This window comes from Zingiber officinale, chromosome 6A (genome assembly GCF_018446385.1).
Source record: "Zingiber officinale cultivar Zhangliang chromosome 6A, Zo_v1.1, whole genome shotgun sequence".
NCBI classification, from domain to species: domain Eukaryota; kingdom Viridiplantae; phylum Streptophyta; class Magnoliopsida; order Zingiberales; family Zingiberaceae; genus Zingiber; species Zingiber officinale.
The window spans coordinates 9,606,112-9,630,372 of NC_055997.1; the positions used below are offsets into that span (position 1 = coordinate 9,606,112).

General features: G+C 40.4%; 1 protein-coding gene and 1 long non-coding RNA gene across 2 annotated transcripts; one reads left to right on the top strand and one right to left on the bottom strand.

Moving 5' to 3' along the window:
• Positions 1 to 17,454: 17,454 nt before the first annotated feature.
• LOC121995754 lies at positions 17,455 to 23,088 on the top strand. Its single transcript, XM_042549520.1, has 6 exons — positions 17,455 to 18,020; positions 22,085 to 22,137; positions 22,221 to 22,308; positions 22,384 to 22,482; positions 22,574 to 22,686; positions 22,761 to 23,088. The coding sequence occupies exons 1-6, from the start codon at positions 17,541 to 17,543 to the stop codon at positions 22,804 to 22,806; spliced, it is 879 nt and encodes a 292-aa protein (XP_042405454.1). The 5' UTR covers positions 17,455 to 17,540; the 3' UTR covers positions 22,807 to 23,088.
• Positions 18,505 to 22,946, bottom strand: LOC121995755. The gene is made up of 2 exons (XR_006115903.1): positions 22,811 to 22,946; positions 18,505 to 18,693 (listed from the first exon to the last, which is right to left on the bottom strand). It is a non-coding gene; the product is annotated as an uncharacterized LOC121995755 (long non-coding RNA).
• Positions 23,089 to 24,261: the final 1,173 nt, after the last annotated feature.

The following is a 24,261-nucleotide window of genomic DNA, read 5'->3' on the forward strand; positions in this document are numbered from 1 at the left end:
AAGTGACTTGATCCGAATGTTAGATTTAGCTAATTTATTTATCAGATAATTAATTAAATTATATAACCGAGAAGTACTTACAGAGGGGTTAGGCCCTTCGGAAACAGATACGAATCCGTGGCTTCTCTCGGACTCAGCTTCTGATTCACTCTCGATTTCGGATTCGAACTCGGACTCGGTTTCGATAATATTTGCTTGTATCGGTAGAGTGAGAAGGCTTGCTTGTTCTTCTTCATCAGATTCGGATTTGTCTGATGACTCGGACCATGTTGCCTTCAACACTTTCCTTTTTTGTTGCCTTTGATTTGGACTTGTAGTGCCCCTTCTAGTTGCAGTCATAGCAAGTAACTTCAGTCTTGACCTTCGTGTTCGTTTGAGTCACCTTTTTCCTTTTCTTGCACATTTTCTGGACTAATTTCACAAGTTCAGCTGTGATCTCGTCGTCGTCATCGTCTGAGTCTGAGTCTGATTCTTCTTCTGACTCCGATTCGGTTCTGCGTCTTGTTTTCGTTTACGCGCTCTGCTTGTACCTGCAATCAAAGCTATACCTTTCTCAGTCAATCGAGCATTAACTTGTTCATGCAATTCAAATTCAGCAAATAGTTCATCTAGTTTAATTAAAGACAAATTCTTGGAAACTTTGTAGGCATCTACTATTGATGCCCACAATGTATTCCTCGGAAAGACATTTAGGGCGTACCTTAGGATGTCGCGGTTCTCCACTTTCTGTCCGATTGCGTGGAGCTCGTTGAGCAGGTCCTGTATTCGGGCATGGAGCTGGCTAGCCGTCTCACCTTCCTACATTTTAATATTATATAATTTGTTAAGAAGTAAGTCACGCTTACTTACCTTTGTGTCGGACGTGTCCTCGTGCAACTTGATTAGCTTTTCCCATAGTTCCTTGGCGCTCGAGAACGGGCTGACACGATTCAACTCCTCCTTCGTCAGTTCACATTGGAGGGTGCAGGTCGCCTTGGTGTTGGCTTCTACTTTCTTTATCAGAGTTGCGTCCTAGTTCTCGTATGATATTGGCTTGCCGGCGCCGTCAGTTAGAAGTTCCAGTCCGGTTTTGACGATCATCCATACCTCAAAATACGTTTGAAGGTACGACTCCATTTGACCCTTCCAGTAGCCGAAGTCCTCTCCGGTGAAGAGCGGAGGTCGGGCTGTACTGTAACCTTCTTGAAGAGTCATAAAAACTAGCACAAGAAAAACAGAACGAAACTTATCCCAGGACTTTATCCTGGATTAGTAGTGCGGTAAAAAGAGTAAAATGCGATCTCGAGTGGTGTTGCACCAACTTCGAGAAAAATTTTGATTATGAAAAATTAGATCGGAATGGGGCAAGAATACCGACTCCGATCGACTTCGAAAAACTGAAAATCACCACGAAAAATATACTTGACTGGTGGTTGTGCCAAATCGAAGCGACCCCGCTCTGATACCAATTGTTAGATCGAAAAGCGCTAGAGGGGGGTGAATAGTGCTCGAGACTTTCAATTTTCGTATTCGAAAATGTTCAAGTAACACAGCGGAATAACTAATAAAGCACACACAGAAAGACCCAAGTATTTTTACTTGGTTCGGAGCCTTGGGCGACTCCTACTCCAAGGTCCACGCTCGTTGAGCATTTACTTTGGGCAACAACTATAATAGCGCAAATGTTTACAAGAATATTACAATTAAATTAAACAAAAATTATACTGACAATAGGAATTTGAAATTCATAGCTTCGAGTCGTCAGGATCTTGAAATGGCTTAGCCGAAACATCTCGTTAGCAGCAAAAAGTTGAAAAATCGCTTGGGAATTGATAATTAGAGCTGCTGGTCGAGACCTCCATATAAGGGCTATTGAAGGCGCCTCTAAGCCCCTTGAGGGCGCCTCTAAGCCCCTTGAGGGCGCCTCCATCACCGCCGAATCCACAGTACAGATAAGCTCCGAAGCAGTCTTCGCTTATCCACTTGAGGGCGCCTCTAATCCCCTGGAGGGTGCCTTCAATGCCATCCGAGGAGCCTCAAGCCTCTTTGAGGGCCCCTCCAGCCTGGCTTCTTGCGCAGCTTCTGCCTTGCACCCAAGGCGTCTCCAAGCTCCATGGAGGGCGCTTCGGGTATTGTTCATCCGAGGCAAAACATGCTCCTTTGTCTCTGCAAGATGTGTTAGTCCACAAAACAATAACATATCCTGCAAAACAAAGTTAGCACATAACAATAACATACAAATGAATGTGTGGCAGTCAATGGACTGTATAGTTCTGACTTCGAATTTCTGATCGGAAACCCTAAGTCGAACCGACACCTACTGCTCCCTCAGCGGAGAACGCGTCCTCACCTACTATGAGCCCATAAGGCAAGTAAATATATTGTGCATAAGTACCACCTGTTACGAGACATCGTAAAACGAGGAGAGGTTGTTGTCGCCAAGATTACATCGGCAGATAACCTGACAGATCCTTTCACTAAGGTCCTTCCGGCGAGAGCTTTTAATTGGCATGTTGAGGGGATGGGAATCAGATGTATGATAGCATTTATGGCAGCATAGTCTTTTAGTATAAGTGGGAGATTGTTGGGATATATACTATAAGCCTAGCTTTTGTATGAACATCTGTTTTGAAATATTTTGAAATGAGAATCACTTTGGTCAAATATTTGCATTTTATATTTATATATATATCAATGTAGTTGTCCATTTAATTTATATTGTAGATAACATAGTGTGTGGTACCACACAGAAGATCATGTTAGCGGCTCCTTATAAATTATAAATAGTAGCTCACAACCAAGATGGATTGGGACAAATCATTGGAACAGTTGTAGTGTAATTTCGTATTAGTCTGTCTTAACTATAAAATTACACTAGTACACTATATGTGTATTGAGCAGGACAATTTGAGGTTGTTTGATTTGTACTAACTATATAAAAGAATAGAACCTCTGTTATTATGGATGTGCGCCCTCTTAATCCCTATATAATAACAAGCACGTATATTTAGTATTTATTTATTTAACTTATCAATGGGTGAGATTTATTCGTTAAATCAATAGGCCCGATGAGTTGGGAAATAGTACTATTTATATGGTGTGTTGTTGATTATAGAAGGAATCTGTGTCATAATTATTTAGGTTAATGATGTCCCCTTGAGGAGCTCATAAGGATTATCATGTAAACCCCGCAGGTGGACTTAGTCCAGCATAATAATAAAGTTGAGTGGTACTACTCTTGGAATCCGATGTTAATTAATTGAATTGTCAGTAACTCATTTAATTAACGGGCATACGATATCTTAAACATAGGGAGATTAACACACTCATGATAAGAAGGAGCTCATATTGTAATATGAGATTGATGCGGTAGTTCAATAATAACCCTTTAGTGGTATGGGTTATTATTGATGGACTTGAGTTGGGTGTTCGAGCTCAACACAAGAAACTCAAGCCTATCAGGAGGCCTAAACCAATTCCTCCTCTAGGTCCCTGTTGTAGCCTCTATATAAAGTCTCGCATTCACCATCCATAACTTGGTTTGGTTTAACTTGGTTTGGCTTAACTTGATTTTGGTTTGGTTTTAGAAAGGGAGATTTTTTCTAAACAGGATTCTATTATTTTTCTTTATTTGTAACCAATGGCAAAGGTTATAAAAGGAGTAGGTGGTGCCCCCTAAAACCTAATAATTTTCCTCAAGGCCCTTCTCCTCCTTATGGTCGGCGCCCCTCTTCCCTCCTTAGGGTCAGTGCCCCTTCTTCCCAAGCTAGGGCTGACACCCCTCCCCTCCTCCTTAGTGGCCGGTACCCCCTCTTCCTTGGTGGCTGGCGAATTGGAGAAGAGAAAGAAGAAGAGAAGGAAAAAAAATTAGAAGGTGTCCCATCCTAGAGCCTCCTTTTGTGGCCGACGGTTTGGAAACAAAGAAGAGAAGGAGGGTGGCGTTGTCTTGGTAGATCATCCCCCACACAACATCCAAGAAGAGGAGAGGAATACAACATAAGATCAAGAGGTCTTTAGATACAAAGGAAAGGTACAACTAGTTCTTTAATTTCGCTACGTAATTAGTTTAGTTTTCTTTGTATCGATTTTAAATACCAACACAAGAGGTCAGTGATCTTGTGCTTCGATCAAGGTGTGCTTTGATCCGTCAAGAACTTGCTTGATTGATCAAACACATGTTTGATGGAACATGCGGGTTGCTAGGAAAAGTTCTGTACTTGTACAATTTTTGTACAGGGAAATTGAAACAGAACGGAATTCCAGTGCCTTCAAGTGGTATTGGAGTAAGTTTTCTGGTTCTGTGCGATTGGTTTTCAGTTAAATTATGCACTGTTCTTACATAAGTTTAGGCTGGATAATAGTAGGATGTGCTAGATGTTGGGATGTATACTATAAGCTTAGCTTTTGCATGAACATCTGTTTTGAAATATTTTGAAATGAGAATCACTTTGCTCAAATGTTTGCATTTTATATTTATATATATATCAATGCAGTTGTCCATTTAATTTATATTGTAGATAACATAGTGTGTGGTGTCACACAGACACTACAACAAAAATGACTTTCCGCAGCGCATCATCAATGGCGCGCAGTTAAAGCACGCTGTTAATAATAGTTTTTACAGAGCACCTAATTATGTGCGCTGCGGATAGTATAATTTTTATACAAATGACGGCATACAGAAAAAGTACGCTGTCAATATATTTTTCAACGATGTACATAGTGCGCTGTTAAAACATAATATTAACGGCGTGCGATGCACGCTGCTAACAATTATTATACATATATAAATGACGGTGTACAAAAAAAAACACGCTGCCAATAAATATTTTAAAATTTTAATAATGTATAATCTTTTTACCAAAATTATTCATGCGAAAATCTCTCACAATTATTTTTCACTTACTCCCCTCGCATACCAAACTCACCAAAACCAATTGCACTCACCACTCTCACGCAAAAAAACCTAAACACGCGACCTCTCTCTCACGCAAACTCCTCCGCCGCCGAAGCCCTCTCACGCGAAGCCCTCTCACGCGAAGCCCTTCACCGAAGCCCTCTCACATGAACTCCTCCGCCGAAGCCCTCTCTGTCGAAGCCATAAACCCTAAGTCCAACACGCCGAAACCCTCTCCGCCGAAGCCCTCCACTGACTTCAACATCTTCGTCGGGATCTTTCTTAGGTTAGATTTCTTTTATTTGCTTTTATTTTCATATATTATGTTGTCGTTGAAAGCACTCTACTCCCCAAACCATAGCATAGAGAGTCCTCTGGTTTGATGGATTGGTGAAGGCAGGAAGGATTAGCCAAGCAATGGAAGTTTTTGACAAGTTGTTGAAGAGGGGAATCAGATATAATTTGTTGAGTTAAACCTAGATTGAACACGAGATCTGTTCGAGCAAATGTTAAGGAGTCAGATAAATGGTACTTCTGAACTCAGTGCCTTACTATCAGAAGCTTTTGGCAAAAGTAGGACGAAACCAGGAGATAAAAGGACTACTTGGTGGTGGTCGTGGCAGTTCAAGAGCATTGTTGTTCCTCAAGCACAGCAGGTAACTGTTTGAATCAAACATTTCTTTACCACTCAAAAATTAAAGGAGAATTTGACTTTCAATTTATTGGATGGAGTTTTGGTTGAAGGTGTTCTTGTTTGGATATTCTTGTGCTGTTTTGCTAAAGATAATGCCACTGGGCATGCTCACTTACCTAATAGAATAGCAGGTAAAAAATTTAAGAGTTATACACTTAAGAAATTAGATTAAGCTATTGACAGGATCTAAAATAAAATGGACGAAATCTCTTTTTATACCAAGATCTAAGCATTGATTAATATGGTAAAGTATTCGGATAGATTAGTTTTATGATTCTTCGGTAGATTTTATTAACTGAATTATGCTATTTGCTATCTAGTAACGGATAATTAATATTATTAATATCATTTTTAATTACTTTTTTAGTGAATTGTATGCATTGATTATGTGTCTAGTTTCCATTAGAATCTCACTGCCATTGAACCTAATAAGGAGATTGTTTACTTGTTGGAATCCCTAAGTCAATGCATGTTAAGTAACATTAACTTGCTCATTTGCACATACTTTTTTTTTAAAAATTTTATTAGCCCACATACTTTCTCTTATTTGAGAAAGTATGACCATTTATAATATTTAGAACTTGCTTTCCAAAATAAGCTTTACTCTATTCCGATATCTCTATATCTCAACTTTTCTGAGCTAGTCTTGCATTTCAACTAACATCATTTAATTTAGTTTAGTTTATCATTGTGCTAAGGGTGATAGGCACTTATTGAATTTGAATTTTTTATGAGCAAATAAGTTAGGTTCAATTAAAATGTGTTGCACCACTAAGAGATCAAAATTACTTGTGTAGTATCTACATTATAATAATTTTAATTATATGTACTGCAATGTGGATACTCAACATAAAGTTTGAGATTTTGCATCATTGTGCTTTATGGGTTATACGTTTACCTTGTACATTGTTCTTACTACCATGATGTGAGTTGCACCATTGAGAAATATTACTAAAAGCACTTCAGCATTATTCACACTATAATAGGTTCTCTATATATTGTATCAGTTTTATTGAAAATTAAAGTCATTTTAAGCCGTACTAATATGGTTCGTTTGGGGTTGTGCCCTAGTGACTATCATTTTAAGCAGTATCAATAGTTTGGAGTTATGCCCAAGTGATTGTATCAAAACATTTTTCTGTTATGTTATCAATGTGTTTCCAACTCCCTTTATTTCAGAATAAGAAAATTATCGTTTGATTCTTTTCAGACACATGAATCAGTGGTTGGTTATCTAATACTAATTTATATCATTTGATTCTTGTAGGATTAGTCTCATGAATGTTACCTTCTGAGAATCGAGTGCTCAATTAATGTTATGACTATTTTATGTATTCCAATGCAAGAGAGTTAGAAGAACCAACGCAGCAATCAGAAATCAATGTGGACTTTGAACTACTTGCACTACTTCAGAGAGACATAGAAGGAAAGGAATTTGTGTCATATACATTAGATGGATGGAATGATATTGATGAAGAAGTGAAGGATAGGATGTGGAAGCATGGTCGCATGATGAAATATAGTTTCTCGATGATGCAATAGGAAGCACGGTCGCATGGTTATCTAAATTTATAGTATTGTGTGATTGATACATATTATACAAATTTGTGTGGATTGTAAGTTTAATTGATGTTATGTAATTGTTAGTTTGTTAGAGATTTCATGTCTTGTTTTAGATCTTTAGAGTCTTTTGGTATAATGAAAAACTATGACTTTTATTCATTTTGTATGGATTTGATTTGAACTAAATTTGTTGTAAAATTTTAGTTTATTATTTTTGTTAAATTATTTTTTTTAATATAGTTAAGACCATCAACAACGTACATTTGCACACCGCAGAAAATATTATCCTCAGCGCGCAAAGCACGCTACATAAAATATTATCTGCGTCATGCTTTGTGTGCTGCGGAAAATATTATCCGCAGCGTGCAATGCACGCCGCGGATAATATTTTACACAGCGTGCTTTGCACGCTGCGGATAATATTTTTCGCGGCGTGCAAAGCACGCCGTAGATAATTTATGACTTTTAACAGCTTTTAACTATGCAGCACGCAATGCGCGCTGCGAAAAGTTATTTTTGTTGTAGTGAGAAGATCATGTTATCAGTTTCTTATAAATTATAAATAGTAGCTCACAACCAAGATGGATTGGGACAAACCATTGGAACGGTTGTAGTGTAATTTGGTATTAGTTTATCTTGATTATAAAATTATACTAGTATCCTTTTGAGGTTGTTCGATTTGTACTAACTACATAAAAGAACAGAACCTCTGTTTTTATGGATGTGCGCCCTCTTAATCCCTATATAATAACAAACATGTATACTTAGTATTTATTTCTTTAACCTATCAATGGGTGAGATTTATTCGTTAAATCAATAGGTCTGATGAGTTGGGAAATAGTAATATTTATATGGTGTGTTGTTGATTATAGAAGGAATCTGTGTCCTAATTATTTAGGTTGATGATACCCCCTTGAGGAGCTCATAAGGATTATCATGTAAACCCTGCAGGTGGACTTAATCCAGCATAATAATAAAGTTGAGTGGTATTACTCTTGGAATCAGATGTTAATTAATTGGGTTGTTAGTAACTCAATTAATTAATGGACATATGATATCTTAAACATAGGGAGATTAATGCACTCATAATAAGAAGAAGCTTATATTGTAATATGAGATTGGTGTGGTAGTTCAATAATAACCTTTTAGTGGTATGGGTTATTATTGATGGACTTGGGTTGGGTGTTCGGGCCGAACACAGGAAGCCCAAGCCCATCAAGAGGCCTAAACCAATTCCTCCTCTAGGTCCCTATTGTAACCTCTATATAAAGCATCGCATCCACCCATCCTTTACTTGGTTTGGTTTAACTTAACTTGGTTTGGTTTAACTTAACTTGATTTGGTTTAACTTGGTTTGACTTAACTTGGTTTGACTTAACTTGGTTTGGTTTAATTTAACTTGGTTTGGTTTAACTTGGTTATAGAAAGGGAGATTTTTTTCTAAACAGAATTCTGTTATTTTTTTTTTCTTTGTAACTGATGGCAAGCCTATAAAAAGGAGTAGGTGGTGGCCCCTAAAACCTAATTTTCTCTCTTCTCCTCCTTATGGTCGGCGCCCCTCCCTTTCCTCCTCACCTAGGGTCGGCGCCCATCCCCTTCTCCTTTGTTAGGGCTAGCGCCTCCTTTATCCTTGGTGGCGGCGCCCCTCCTCCTTGGTGGTCGGCGCTCCCTCCTACTTGGTGGCCGACGGATTAGAGAAGACGAAGAAGAAGAGAAGGAAGAAAATTAGAAGGTGCCCCATCCTAGAACCTCCTTTTGTAGCCAGCGGTTTGGAAATCGAGAAGAGAAGGAGGGCAGTGTTGTCTTGGTAGATTATTGCCCACACGACATCCAAGAAGAGGAGAGGAATACTGCAGAAGATCAAGAGGTCTTTAGATACAAAGGAAAGGTACAACTAGTTCTTTAATTTCGCTACGTAATTAGTTTAGTTTTCTTTGTATCGATTTTGAATACCAACACAAGAGGTCAGTGATCTTGTGCTTCGATCAAGGTGTGCTTTGATCCATCAAGAACTTGCTTGATTGATCAAACACATGTCTGATCGAACATGCGAGTTGCTAGGAAAAGTTCTGTACTTGTACAATTTTTGTACAGGAAAATTTAAACAGAATGGTATTCCAGCGCCCTTCACTAGATAGAATAACTCTGTGATTGCAGGCATCCTAGATCCAACTATTATGACTTTGTGTGTTTGTGTACGATTTAAATAGAACGGAAGTTAAATAACTCTTGAACTCTTTTAGTGTCTTATCACACTCTGCATCCTATTGCAATTTCGTAGCTCAGCATAGAACTTTGAAGAATGGGTGGCTCCGATCAGACGACTTAGAGATGAATCTTGACAAGGCTGTAATCCATCCGGTCAGTCGCTGAACTTCCTTCAAGTTGCGTAAAGGGGGCATGTCTTGGAGCGCCTTTACTTTGTTTTTATTTGTTTCGATCCCTCACTCAGTTACGATGTATCCGAGGAACAGTCCACTTTTTACCCCGAATAGGCACTTGCTAGGGTTGAGCTTGACTCCATAATTCCTTAGGGTCTGGTAGGCCTCTTCTATATCTGCATAGAGGTCAGCAACTCGGAGGGATTTTATTAGTATATCATCGATATATACCTCCATATTTCAATTGATCTGGTGCCAAAACACCTTGTTCATTAACCTCTGGTAAGTGGCTCCAACGTTCTTCAGTCCAAATGACATTATATTATAATAGAAGGCCTCGTCGGCTATGATGAAACTAACCTTCTCTTGATCCTCTTTGGCGAGTGAAACCTAATGGTATCTCTGGTATGCGTCCAGCATGCAGATCAGCTAGCAGTCGACCGTGGAATCTACCATCTGGTCGATACGTGATAGCGGGTAGTAGTCCTTTGGCTAAGCTTTGTTTAGGTCGTGGAAGTCGATGCAGACCAGCCATTTATTGCCTGCCTTGGAGACTAACACCATATTGTCGAGCCAACTCAGGAACTAAAACTTTGTGGATGTGCCCGACCTCCAGTAAGTTCTCCACCTCTACTCGGATGATCGAATTCTTCTCTAAGCTAAAATCTCTTTTCTTTTGCTTCACCAGCCTGGTATCCTGCCAGACGTGCAATTTGTGTTGGGCTATGGTCAGCGAGATACTCGGGAGCTCGTGAGTTGCCTAGGCAAGCGCATCATGATTTTGCCTTAGATAGGCAACCAGCTTTGCTTTCTCCCCCATGCTTAGGTCAACCGCTATAAAGGTAGTGGCCTTTGGCCAGCTAGGATGAACTTGAACTTTCTCTTTTTCCTCGTAGATCAGCAGGGAGGTTCCTCTAGAATTGCATTCACCTCCATCCGTTGGGTTTTTCGGGCGGCACGTGCCTAAGTCTTTACCATTTCGACGTAGCACCGATGGGCCACTAGCTGGTCCCCCTTTACTTACCCGACCGAGTTCTCTATGGGAAACTTAATCTTTTGGCAGAACATAGAGACGATCGTTAGGACTTCATTAAGCGTCGATTGGCCTAATGTGACGTTGTAAGCGGATGGGACATCCACCACAATGAAGTTAGTCATCATTGTCCATTTGAGGGGATCTTCTCTAAGGGACATGGCTAGCCTTGCTTGGCCGATCGGCAACACCTCATTGCCAATGAACCATATAAGGGAGTTGTCATGGGTTACAGCTCGCTCTGATCGATTTATAGTTGATCAAACGTCTTCTTGAATATGATGTTTACTAAGCTACTTGCATCTACAAAAGTTCAGTGAATATTATAGTTAGTTATTATCGCTTGGATGATCAAGGCATCATCATGAGGGACTTCTACTCCCTCTAGATATTGTCGTCCGAAATTGATCTCCGGCCCCTCTGCTCTTTCTCTACTGCATCCGACAGCGTGGATCTCCAATCGTCAAGCATGTGACTTCTAAGCCTGGTTAGAATCACCGTCAATCGGGCCTCCCGTGATCATCCCTTTGTCGCCCGAGCAGCGTTGCTACGATTCTCGTCTTCCCTAACTAACAGGCGTGCCTGCTAGGTAGATGCTCGGGCAGGCTTCCCATTATCTTTTTGTTGAGGCTACTATCAATGATGTTCGGTCGCCAACCTTCCCTCCTCTTGATGTCCTCCCAATCGACAGTGATGGTGTCGATCAGATGACAGGGATCGACGACGAAATCTCAATGAAGTCTCTTGGCGCGACTTTGTTTAGAGATAGTAACAATCTCTGGTATTGTGCATTACCAACCGATGATAAGAATAGAAGAGCGACGTCCATGGTCAGGATTCGGTGAACCTCGTCCGCGCAGCTTCCATATGCTGGACCACATGGGTTCGGGGCTCTGGCTGTGGTTGTACTACTCTTGTTCGAGACTCCTTTGGTGGTTTGTGTATATGGGCTGCTCGGCGCTTCGGGACAACAGTTGGCTCGAAAATCACTTCCTTCTTCCGAGCTGTCTGGGCCTCCTCGACATTGATGTATTTGATAGCTCATCTGAGCAGATGATCAAAGTCTCTCAGGGGTTTCTAGATGAGTGAGCGAAAGAAATTGCCATCTACAAGTCCTTGGGAGAAAGAACTCACCAAGATTTTTGGAGTGGTTGATGGGACTTCTATGGCCACTTGGCCCGTAATGTTTCCTTAGGCTATTGTTTGACTACGAACAAGTTGGCATTCGTCTTCTAGTAGTGGCGGCTACTTGCAAAGTGTTGGAGGAACGTCGTTCAAAAGTCTTTAACGTTGCATATGGATTCAATCGACAATTGCCTGAACCACCTCTGCACTGACCCGGAGAGCGTGGTGAGGAATGTTCGACACTTAACTCCATCGGTGTACTGGTGGAGCGTGGCCATGTTATCGAATTTGATGAGATGGTCCCCTGTGTATTCCCCGATCGGCAGTTTTTTGTAGTGACGCGACAATTGGTTGTCTAAGATCTCTTGAGGGAACTACCTGTTGATCCACTCAGGAGAGTCGGAGTCGGGGTGCTTTCCTTTTCGCTCGTCCTGGACAGACGCGACATCTGAAGAGGATCCTTGTGTCCTTTCCAATCGACCTTGCTCTTCTGAGGGTGTGTGGAATAATACTCGACGATAGTCATTCTTTCCCCTCCCCTCTTCCTAGAGAGAGAAGCTCTCCCTTATCTCTAGGAAGAGGTGGCTGCCATCTTGGTCGGCGGGAGCTCTTAGCTAGGCAAAGAGGTGGTGATGGGGAAGGGGATCTTCTCCTCCCCCACCGACGGTGGTCTAATTGTTGGTGCAGTTTGCACTAACGGTCTAATTCAGATTTTGATGAATGATAAGTGAGTTAAGTTAGTATTTTTTTATCTAATTACTTTACCAAATGTGCAAGAGTTGACGGGTCTATAGGACTTGACACAAGGCTAAAATCCAACTAGGTTCGTGAGACTCGATAGCTGGTGCAAAACCTAGATAGGTCAAAGGGTTGACCTGATATCTAACAGAAGTCCAGCTGGGTCCATGGGGCTTGACATCTTCTAGAAGTTTAGTTGGGTTTGTGAACATGACAACTGGCATGAAGACCTGGTGGGTCAAGAGGTTATCTAACCGACTGCAAGTTAGTAAGTGATGGTAAGTCACTAGAGAAGAGTGACTCAGTGAGGACGCATCCCGATTGAGGGATAGTAGGTGTCGATCCAGTGTAAGTCCATTTTGGATCTCTAAAATGAGATCTTAACTAGATCTTGGTCTCAGGGAAACAAGATCTAATTACTACTTATTATTATTGTGCTAATACTTATTTTGCAAGTTATTGGACTAACATTGTTTACAGGGTAAAAAGGGTACAAAAGGCCTAGGGTGAACAGTGCCCGAGACGCCTTCATGCAGTGGAAGGTGCCTTCGTACTGTTCACAGAAGGTGTCTTTAAGGCTATAGAAGGTGCCTTCCGCAGGATAAAATTTAAACTTCATCATAAATCTGGACTAGGTTGTTCGGGATCAGATTTACCACATTTGAGGGGTCTTCAAGGCTTTGGAAGGTGCCTTCCATGCTCAATAAAAGGAGTGCTCACCCAAGCCATTGTATCCATCACATATACGAGATTCTACTTCCGATTGGGCTTCTAACTGCTCTGGCTTCCTGGTGCTGCTTCAAAGAAGTCTGTCTACCACCAAGCTACGATTCTGAGTCAACCGATCATCTCCGGCAGACCAACAGCAACACACGAACACGTCCAAATTGTTGGTAACTTTAATTGTGTTACAAACTTCTCATACTACTATTTTTAAAGGAAAGTGTAGGATGTTATACTGTCCCTATCCTGTATTCCATTACCTCTTTCGGCAGTTCCGAAAGAGGTGTTTAGTGCATTTCCCATCAATAGGTCCACGGAACTTGGTGTTAGAGTAGAAGTCGTCGAAGGCTCTGAACCAAGTAAAACCAATTGAGTTTTCCTTGTGTATTGTTTTTCTTTAATCTTTTCGCTATGTAACTCTGTTTAACTCGTAATTTTCGACCAACGTGATTCACCCCCCCCCCCCTCCCCACACACGATCCAACACCAATAGTCACTGGTGCCAATGAGGGGCTGTAGAGAGGTTCTTCAGCCACTCGAGAAGGAGAGCATGGGAGCTTGAAGACCACTAGCCAACTCTCTTCGCCGGTGCAATAGGAGGAGGAGGTTCTTTTAGCTGGCCTCCTTTGGTCGTGCAAGGTCACTACCACCCCATAGCACCATCAACCAGGAGTTACATTTGAGCATGATTAGAGGACTTGGCTTGAAGTGGAGGCAAGCTACAAGGGTTTCTCCGGCGGCTGGAAGACAAGAAGTCACGACAGTATTCTCAACAAGGTCAATAGTGAAGTGCTTCAGTGCTCAATCGGGCATCCAAGAGGATTTTAGGCAGTCCACAAGGTTTGTGCCGAAGCTCGCGTGGAGCTGTCTTATGGCACAAGATCATCTACGTCACCTCCCCGACCAAGGTAGCTGATTGTCCTGTTGGGTGAATGGAAGAACGGGAGGGAGAAGGCTTTGGAGATGTCGCGGTGCTCTTCGGTAGGGGAGAAGGTAGGGATCAAGCAGAGTGTGCAGTGGTAGTGACATTCTGATGACCAGTAGCTTCTTGGGTACTGTTTCGGTGAATGTGGTGGTGGTGATAAGCTTGGTTTCAACTTGGTCAAAACAGCCAACTGGCATGGGAAGAGGGAGTTCAAAATTTGAAATTGGCGCAACCGAGAGAGGGAGTTTCAGATTGGATTTTGAAGTTTGAAATTCAAATTTCAAATTTCCCTCTCACTTTGGTTCTTGGAAGGGAAAGTGTTAAGAGAAGCATCAAGTTTGGGGCTTGGGCTGATGGGTTTGGAGTTGTCTCCCGGATCCACAACCCGTGAACCCAAAAGACATAACCTCACTGAGAGCATTCACCTTCTTCAGTGATGGCAGCCAACTTCCAACTAGCACCGGAGCTACTCAGCCGGCAAAGAAGCCTCCCCTGCTCAACCTTATCACACATACAGCTTCCCATTGGTCATGGGAGCTCACATGGAGAGGGAAAGCAAAGGTAGCCAGTTGGTAGACCATCCAGCATGGTAGACAATGTAGAGAAGATGGAAGGGAGGCTTCCAAAAACTGGATCAAGAAGGGCAATGTGTGCTGTTGCAATTTGGGATTCATGGAAGACTTCTGTTCACATACCATTGGATCCTCACCTCTACTTCCGGGGGTGGTGCTGGAGCTCCAATGACATCATGCAAGTGGTGGCGTGTACTGGATTGGGAGGCAATAGATTTCATTGAAGATGAAGGCGAGAATTAATCGATTCATTGATTAATTGCACACTGAGCAATCGATTAGTGTGAATCTTTAATCGATTCGGTAGCTGCGAGCACTTTGCTCGTCAAATTCCCTGTTCACTGCAACTTAATCAATTGGAGTGTACGGTGTGATCGATTCTGCTACATGTGGGCACTATGCACTTCAAAACACTATTCACTATAGTTTTTAATCGATTAGCATGGGTGCTTGAATGATTCGGAGGCATTTGTGGTGTCGCTACTCTCACCTGCACCCGCTGCGCACTTTGTGGAGCTGCTAGAAGAGAGTTGCATAGAATCTTTCTAACTCAGTTTCTACCTATTTCTATTTTGTTTGAGCTGCTCATGGTGTCGTCCCTAGTCAAGAACATCGACTGTTCTATTGGATGAAGGAAGAGACGGAAGGGAGAAGGCCAAAGAAGATGTTGTGGGCGCCCTCTTGGGTTGGGGAGTTAACTGGCTGCCGGTGGCCGGAGCTCTAGAGTGGAGGTTGGAGCTTTTTGTTTTCATGGAGGATGCAAGTTGGAGTTGTCATGGGGCAGAGGAATGTTGGCCTCCTCACGGACGTGCTACTTGAGGAACTGCTGAGTTTAGATTGCATCTTTGGCGTGGAGATTGGCCAGAGTTAGCTTGCGGAGATGGAGAGCCGAGGAGCACACAATCGTGGCGACAATGATGATATTCGTTAGTGACATAGTTTAGTTGTATGATTGAATGTGTACTCGAGATCATGTGAGACTGTGATGACAATTGGTGTTCGTATACACCAACCTAGTGCTTCAATGTAAAGTGTCAATCCTTACATGCAGCACTACATCATTAGGCTGCCTTATGGACATTTCGTTCCGATTTGGTAGTGGTCCGGATACGACGAACGGAAGCTGAGAGTTATAGGTTGCTATATGTCCCTTTCGCTCCATATACATATTTACCTTTTATAAAAAAAAAAAGCCTGGTGATAGGGAATCAGTGCATTTGGTGCCTCTCCATAGGCGCCAGTTGGCCTGTTGTTCGGCTTGCGAACGACAAGATTTTTCGCTCGGGTTTTGGGATTAGCTTACTGACCTGTCATCAACGTTGCGGGGTCGTTCGCTCAGTAATCCGCTGCTATTCCACCATCTTCGTAGCTTATGCTTATATTAACATCTCCAAGTCTTCTTGTGTTAGCGTTACCATAGTAAGTTGTCCAGTGTCCTCCATCTTCACATTTTGACTACAAGTAAGTTCCCACAGATGGCGCAAAATATGATCCTGTCTTAAAGAAGGGAAGATGACAAGCTAGGGATGGGGCCCAGAGGTTGATGGGGTGAAGACTCCACGTGGTCTTGCAACACAAGAGGCGTTAGTGCCAGGCCGGGAAGGGGCTCTTGACGTTGGTCCTCCGACGCTCAAGTTAGTTTCCAGTGCTATGGAGAATCCTAAGAATGCTATAGCAAAGAGCATGTGAAATAACGAAGTTGTATATACCTCCGCCTGTAGATAGAAACCCTCTTTTATAATGTCATTGTAGTATCTGTGCACGCATTTCAAATCCCTGATGTGATATGCTGAAATCTTCTAAAGTACGATTTGTCTACGAAACATGCTCTGTTATCAGTAGCATAAATCTCCAAAAGGGTACTAGAAGAGACGTAAGTAGGTCCCGCTGTAGGCCGACCGGTGGCCGCTCGACTAGAACGCCCCCTCTCGGTCGTGCTGAATAGAGCAATCTTTCTTCACTCAGCTGCCCCATTACAAGAGGCCTGGCTTTCATCCGACCGATTGTGCAGTCAGGTCGGTCAGGCCGATGGTCCGTGGATTCTACTATTGCCTCCATCATTCCGTCGCAGACTTTCCACTTGGATAAGCCATGTCATTCGTCCGGCCTCGTTGTTCCGCTCGATCAACTTCGCCTAATCTATGAACCATATCTTTTTTACTTTAACCTCCATATCGGCTATTATTCCCTACTTTGACTCATCTTTAGTTGCATCTTTTTCATTACGGCATTATATACTAATTTAAAACAAAAACTGTTATATAACAAACTAATATATATATAGAACATACATAATAATTTAGAACTGTTATACAAATTTTAATTGTTAAAAATATACTTCGACTCATTAAATTTTAAGGAACCTAAAAACGTACTTGCCTGTAAAACTAAATTAATAGAGAATCATTCTGAATCCTTATTTGAAAAAAAACAAAAAAAACTAAACAACCTCAGCGTGAATCCTGGACCTCATATGGGAACACCTTAAATTTGATGCACAGATCAATATAATGCAGAAAACAAAATGCATGAAAAATAATGACAAGATCAATAATAGTCTTAGAAGGAAAAATGACAGAGAAATTAAACTGTCTTTGGAAGAAGATTGAATAATATTGTTACGGTAGGATAGCGATGTTCGTATGATTTTAATGTGGGGTTGACTGAATTTTTAGTTCAGTTTTTATTTTTTTTATATATAAAAAGGAACATCCTCATATTTTTTTGCCAATTTTTTTGATGATTTAAAATAGATAAAAAGATTTTTTTGAAAAACAAAAAAAATAAGAGAAAAATAGATAAATCTATCTACGCGTGTAGTGTTGAGATAAAACCGAAAGCAGACTGAAGACGGAAAGCTAGTGTTAAATTCCCTCTTTCTCTGTTCTGGGGGATGACGAACTTCCTCCGATGGCGGCGCCAGAATCAGTAGCAGTCCCATCGTTCCCCTTCTTTCCGCTCTTCCTCTCCTCCCTCTCGTTTCTCATTTTACTCTTCCTTTGGGCCAAGAGGCGCAGTAGTTCACGGGCCAGATGCGGAGAAAAGAACCACCTTGGCCTTCGGTGCGACCTCCCGGCGTGGGACTCTCCGCCGCCACCTCAACGTCTTGACGAAGGCAGGGATGAAGAGGCGTCCCCGGGCTCTGAGGAGAAGGGCCGGAGGAAAAGGTCGAGGAAGAAGAGGGTAGAGTCTCGCGGAGGGTCGGACGGCGCCGATGAGGAGAGGAACGCCGCCTCGGTGGACACGTATAGGATAGGAGATCTGGAATTCGGGAAGATCGAGTTCATATACCCCTTCTCCTCGTTCGCCAGCTCTACGCAGAGGAAGATCAAGATGCAGTACGATGAGATCGTGAAGTCGAATAAAGAGAAGACCTTGACAATGGCTCAGGTTAGTTTCTTTCTTCCTTAAAACCTTTTCCCCTTTTAATACGCTATTTGAGGGAAGTTTCGGTCAGTGTTTTGGTTGAGTCATAAATCAATGTTCGAATTGGAGAAATGAAATCAAAGATGAGTTTTTTTATGACTTGATGATTTCTACAACAAAAGGAAAACTTGAAATGTAGAGTTTGTCTTGCCATGAAGACATATCCCACTGATGATGTATAGCTTGTAGAGGCGTGCTCGTTTACTTTCTTTTCTGCGTAATCTAGGAATTTTTTTCTTTGCTTCCCGATTGCTTTGATTGCTGCTGTCTACCTTCTGTCTCTTGATTGGAACAAGGAACAGAAGAGGCTGTAAGGATTATAAAAGGCTGCTAAGAACTGGGAAATTTGGAGTCTGAAATATTTGCTAAATAAGATCATTATCATGCGTCAATTATAGTACATAACAGAATGCCGGATAAGCTCAATAACTAGCAATACGTAAGGCAATAGACAAACAGGTATCAGATCAAAAATTCATTTCATAAACCAAACTTGCTGCATCTTTACATACAGGTTTCTATACAAGTCACAAAAAGGTTTACCAGATAATTTCTTACAAAAGTCTTGCACAATTAAGGAACACTCTTTTTCAAAACCCTTTTAGCCCAGTGTCATTTGAAGTATGGATGTCTTTATCTGAAAACAAATTATTACTGCATATAATGAGTACACACCAAATAAGAGTTAAAATAGCATGCGTACAATACTATATACACAGTTGAATTAGCATTATAAACATTTGCAAATATCTAAAATAGGATGTGATCACATCATGTATGTGGACTTAATATTATAAAGAAAACAATTTGAAAATTGAATTATGAAACAATTTGCATATTATCTTAAGTTTAGGCTACAATCACAATTCACCCGGTGGTACAGTTCTAAACTTGCTCTAGTGACTCAGGTCCAGAAAGAGCATATAGCTTGAACAGAACTAGTTTCATATAACAAAACTATATTAACATGTCCAATCTATAATCCTCATTGGTGGGCTAGACCATAGCATTCACTTTAATATTGGATAATTAGTCACATATATATTTGAACTTAAGTTTTAATATCACAATTATACCAACAATAAAAAATTGCAGAGTTTTTCAAGTTGTCCTACAAACTAAATAAAAGAGCTAACTTAAAAAAAAAAAATACAATGATATAGGCAAAACATTATTGTCAACCTAGTAACCCATGATTCCAAGGTTAGGGAGGAGGTTCACTATAGGATAAGCAAGTTAAATTCTATACTCCTTCTCTTGAAAATTCAAATAATAACCTCTATTGTTCTAAAGCCTTAGTTCCTTCTTCAAAATTCAAAATCCTAACCTTTTCACTCTTTTATTTCTTCCCTTCTTCTTTTTTCTTTCTTTTTCTCTCGCTCTTTTTTTTCCCCCTTTTCTCTTTCTCCATTCTGTTACTTTCTAAACAGAAGCAACCAATAACTGTTTTTAACGAGCAACAACCAACAAATATTGCAATAAGAGGAAGAACTTGTTTCTCTTTATATATTAAAGGAAGAGAGGTTGTTTGGTTCCTGGTCTTCATTGAAAGCTACACTTGGCTTTTATTGAAGGTTGCAGCTGGCCTTTAAAGTCCAGTTGTCTTCGCTCTTTGTTTTATAGGTTGTTAATGGAAAACTATGGTCTGGTCTTTAAAATCTGAGGAATGATCTCATAGGAAAACTGTGAAGTGTGAACAAATGATGACTCCACTGTATTTTTACATATGGAATAGTTCTTCTCTGTAGAATTTTCTCTTTTTTGTCCATAATGCAAAAATACTTTCCTTCATATGCTGTGTCATTTGTGATTCTAGGGGGTTGCGTCTCAATTACATGATTCGGATCGTAGATATATTTCCTTAACATGGAAAACATCATGAATGACTGCTAAGGGGTCAATGCCAATGAAATGGGGGACTGAGCTTGCTTTTCTTCCAAATCTCTTAATTCCCGTAGTTGGTGATACTTTTAAAAACACATGATTCCCTACTTGGAATTTGAATTCTAACCTTCTTATACATGCATAACTCTTTTGTCTACTTTAAATAACTCGGAGATGATCTCTTACTAACTTAAATTTTCAATCGATTCTGGAATCATATCAGGGCCGTCTAATTTCCTCGACTGATTCTGGGTTCATTTGAAGTTATCATCTGTTCAAGGATGAAAAGCAGTACTTGAAGTAAGAATGGTCCATAAAGCTTTGTGCTAAATTCTCAAAAAAAGTGTAATAACTTTGCAATCTCAATTGGATGTAATAGAGATAGGCATTGCATGATATTTAACAACTTGACTAATATATAGTGGCTAATCTTTGTGTCGCCTTACTAATTTGCACAGGAATAGAATGTGCTGATTTAGTCGGTAAATTACTCATCTTTCTTTTTGTGCTTGTGTTATTCTACCAATTTAAAGGAGATGAAGATTCCACACATTCTAAAGAGGCCAAATTTGCATTTACAAGTTTAGAGCAATCTTTCAATTTATTAGTGGTATTAGAGGCACTTGTGAGCCCAATAAATGGTATTAAAGCAAAAAAGTTATCAAGTCAGTGATATTAGAGGCAATTATGGGCCCAATAAATGATATTAAAACAAAGGTTATCAAATTTTAAGACTTGCACCGAGGCTTTGCGATGGATGAAACAATTAGTATTGGAGACACATAATTATTTGAAAATTGATGGAATTTCAGTGAACATCGAAGGATTTCATGTTTAAAGGATTGATTGGAAATCTAGTTTTCTTTCCCTCATGACAATAGAGGATATTAATTTTTTTTATGCAACAAGTTTTATGGGGTAATCTACTTGGCAACAAGAAGGCTAAGCCATTAGATGTTAGAGAGAGAATAATTAGGAGATGATGGAGGCAAAAACAGTTGCTACTGTGCCTTGTAGATAATGTCGTTCATATGGTCTATAGTGAGAATATAACATAGTGTATTATGTAAAATTTAGAGGTGAGTTACACGAAGGAGAGTGTCATAGATCAATTTCCTCTCATGAAGTGGTTATGTAGAAAATGACAGAGATTTATGTAACAATAAACACAAGGCTTTGTGGAGGTTAGAAGATAGATGTCAGATGATAACACAAATATTCATCAAGACTCCACTGCTAGACAATGTTATTCTACTGGAGGTAATAAATGAAGCTATTGCACACGTTGCTTAAAGACTATTTTGATTTGAATGAGAGTGCCCTAAGAACAGAAGCAGTAATTAACTGTCAGAGAGGCAAAAATCTTAGTAGCACAAATCTAGTGCTGGAGCTAAATTTTCAGAATAGTTGTAACAACATAAATGATCTTTTCTTTTACATATTTAATTCAATATATAATGAGTTGGAAGGATAAAAAAGTCCAACAATTTTAAAGGTCAGGGGTCAGGAATGATTTGTGTTTCTTGAATTTGGTTTAGAAATTGTAATTGTTAAGTTTATGTGCTTAGATAAAACTTGCTATTCTTCAAAATACAAGCTTGCATGCCCTAACCTTGTGATACAACAGAATTTGGAAAAACTATTGTGAGGTAATAAAATTCTCAATTATGAAAGTTATTGACAAAATATATAGTTTCTAATGTGGGAGTCATGTTTTAATAGGGTCTAAATACTTAGAAGTGTTGGAATCATGCTTGTAATTGAGACAAAATCCTAAGTTGGTGTTGGAGTCATGCTTATAATTTCTTAGTTATTAAGTTTATTTTCTCCTAAGTTTCTTGTCCCCAAATTTGCTCAGCCCTTAAATATATTGAGCTGACTAAGAAAAGTCCCCTTTGTATCACACTTATTGAACAATGAATCATGGTCAAAGTTTTAGTTTATGGCATAATTGCCAACCTCTCTCAAGTGTTTTGCAATTCTATTTTTCTTGTATTTCCTATTTCTAGCTAGCAGTCTTGATTGTTGGCATGTTACATTTATTGTTCTTCTGGAAAATTTTCGAAAATCAACATTTATCTTTAGGTTACTAATCAACATCCTGAAGCCTTTAGAGGGCGTAACTCGAAACTTACATATTGCAGGTAGGACAGTTTATCAACTGTCTGGTTGTTGCAAGAACTGAATTGCAGCGCAAGTATGTATTCGCTCGGGATTTAAATAGCTCTCTGTTCTCCATTATCAGTGTCCAATCGCATGCGTGCTTCTGTGCCTTTTCAGGGCAGAGATCATTCAGAGGAGTTTTAAGATAAAAAAGGCCTTGTTGTGCAAAGCTGACAGATCTTCTTTTGATCGTCTTTGCCAACAGGTGCGAACAACTATTGCTCAATCTCAGTTACTATCTTGCCTATTGACTAAAAGATGAGATTTTGTTTGGATGCAGATATGCAAACTGGAGATGGATCACAAGAGATTAGAGGAAGATGCAATTGTTTATAATCTACTTCAGGAGCAGCTTAAGCTCTCGTCGGCATATAAAATGGTATAAATACTCGGGCAATTTCAGCAACAGTGTAACTGTAATCTGCACAAGGGTTACACAGCTGTAATCTCCATCGATTATGTTGTTGCAGTTGCTTGAGGCTAGCGAAAACACAGAGGATAAAATCGATTCCGACCATGCAACGGAACCTCCTGATATCACATTTGAGGAGCTGTTAGCTCAAGAAAAGAAGGATATGTTTTGGTAAGTACCTAATACAACCTTGCAAATTCTGGATATTTGCTAGCAACATATTCATCTACTCAAGCATTTTGCAGGCAAAAAAATCGAAAGCTGCGGAAAATGTGGAAGATAGAAAACTGAATACCTTTCTGATGAACATATGATTCCTGGAGCGGAGTCTATATATTGACAACATCTGAGACTTAATCTTTTGGGTGGTATTGTGATCTTTTAACTTGTTTTGCGAAGCTCGCTCACTTACTGGATGTAGAGCTTATGAACTCGATCAAGTATAGAAAAGATACTACTACTGATAGCCTTCCACTCTGTTTGTTGCTATTGTTGCTTGTTAATACTTTCTTGTTACCTGTTGCATTGGAAGTTTAGTTGGTTAAACAATAGAAAAGATAGTCTCTTGTTACCTGTTGCTCGGTCGCCTTCCATCTCCCAAGGACTTCATTGTCTTCACCGTTGCCACTCCTGTGGAGATTAACAGAGCTAAATTATGTAGAAGCAATCGTGTCTATAGTTCTTCATGTAATCAGATCCATTTGTCACTTCCTGCAAGCCCTCATTCTATATTTTGTGAAGCACCATCCAAATGTCTCCTGCCTGAGCAGCAAGCAGCACCAACGCTGCTATCCAGGAGCAGTAGAACACCAGTGGCAAACCAGGCTCTTCAAGTCTCTTCCCTCTCCTCCACCGGCGAGGTGGAGGAGGAGTTATGCAGACGATTGAAGACCTGGTTTGCGTCTGATGCCTCGTCATGGATTGCAACAGTGAGGCTACTTGGTGTTCAGGCTGGTATGTACTGCCATTGCTACAAGAGATGTTCTCCTCGTACTGCTCGTTTATAGAGAACAGGGACGTGCGCCAGGGGAGGGGCAGAGGAGGCAGGCCGCGTCACCGCCGCGTCAAGAGCGCGGCTGCGCGTAGTACGCGGAAGCCAGGACGCCGTTGATCGGTGGCGAAGTCTTCAAGTCTGGAGACTTAGAAAGAAGTCGTCTAATAAGACGGGGTTGACTTGGCTGGTGCATTGGCTTCTTCGGTTGGTAGAGTAGCATGTGGAGTGGAATCGAAGACCGCTGACTTGGCCTCATTATTGTGGTTGACGTCAAATTTAATGGAGACGATCTTGTTTAAAAGCGGAGACGATAGCTGACTCGGAAAGACGACTTTAACATTTACTAAATGAAAATTTTTCATTGTAAAAAAAAAAGACTACTCTGAATTGCTCTATGTGTTTAAAAGAGTGTTATTAATCAGGTCAGGAAAGTGATTCTGGTCATAAGTGCTTTGACGTTTAAGACAGTAATTGAGTCGAGTAGATAAACAATAATAACTTTGAGTGTATAAAATTATGTAGCCTCGTATATCTACGTCTGTTGATAGAGACCCCATTTTATAGTGTTATTGTTTATTTTTGCACGAAATATAAGACGTTTAAAAAAAAAAACAAACCATAAAGATGCTTTCACACTTTTCCTAAAATAGAAGCGGAATCTTTGTGTTTGACAGAGAAGAAACTTCTAATGTACAACTTGCATACAGATATTTTTTATCCTCCGTGATACAAAACGCTAAAAAGGAATATAA

Excerpts from the sequence above, each read along its gene's own strand:
- LOC121995754 (XM_042549520.1), top strand. The coding sequence starts at position 17,541 with ATGGCGGCGCCAGAATCAGTAGCAGTCCCATCGTTCCCCTTCTTTCCG. Across the intron at positions 22,138-22,220 it reads AGAACTGAATTGCAGCGCAA|GGCAGAGATCATTCAGAGGA; the intron begins GTATGTATTCGC and ends GTGCCTTTTCAG. Across the intron at positions 22,309-22,383 it reads TTGATCGTCTTTGCCAACAG|ATATGCAAACTGGAGATGGA; the intron begins GTGCGAACAACT and ends GTTTGGATGCAG.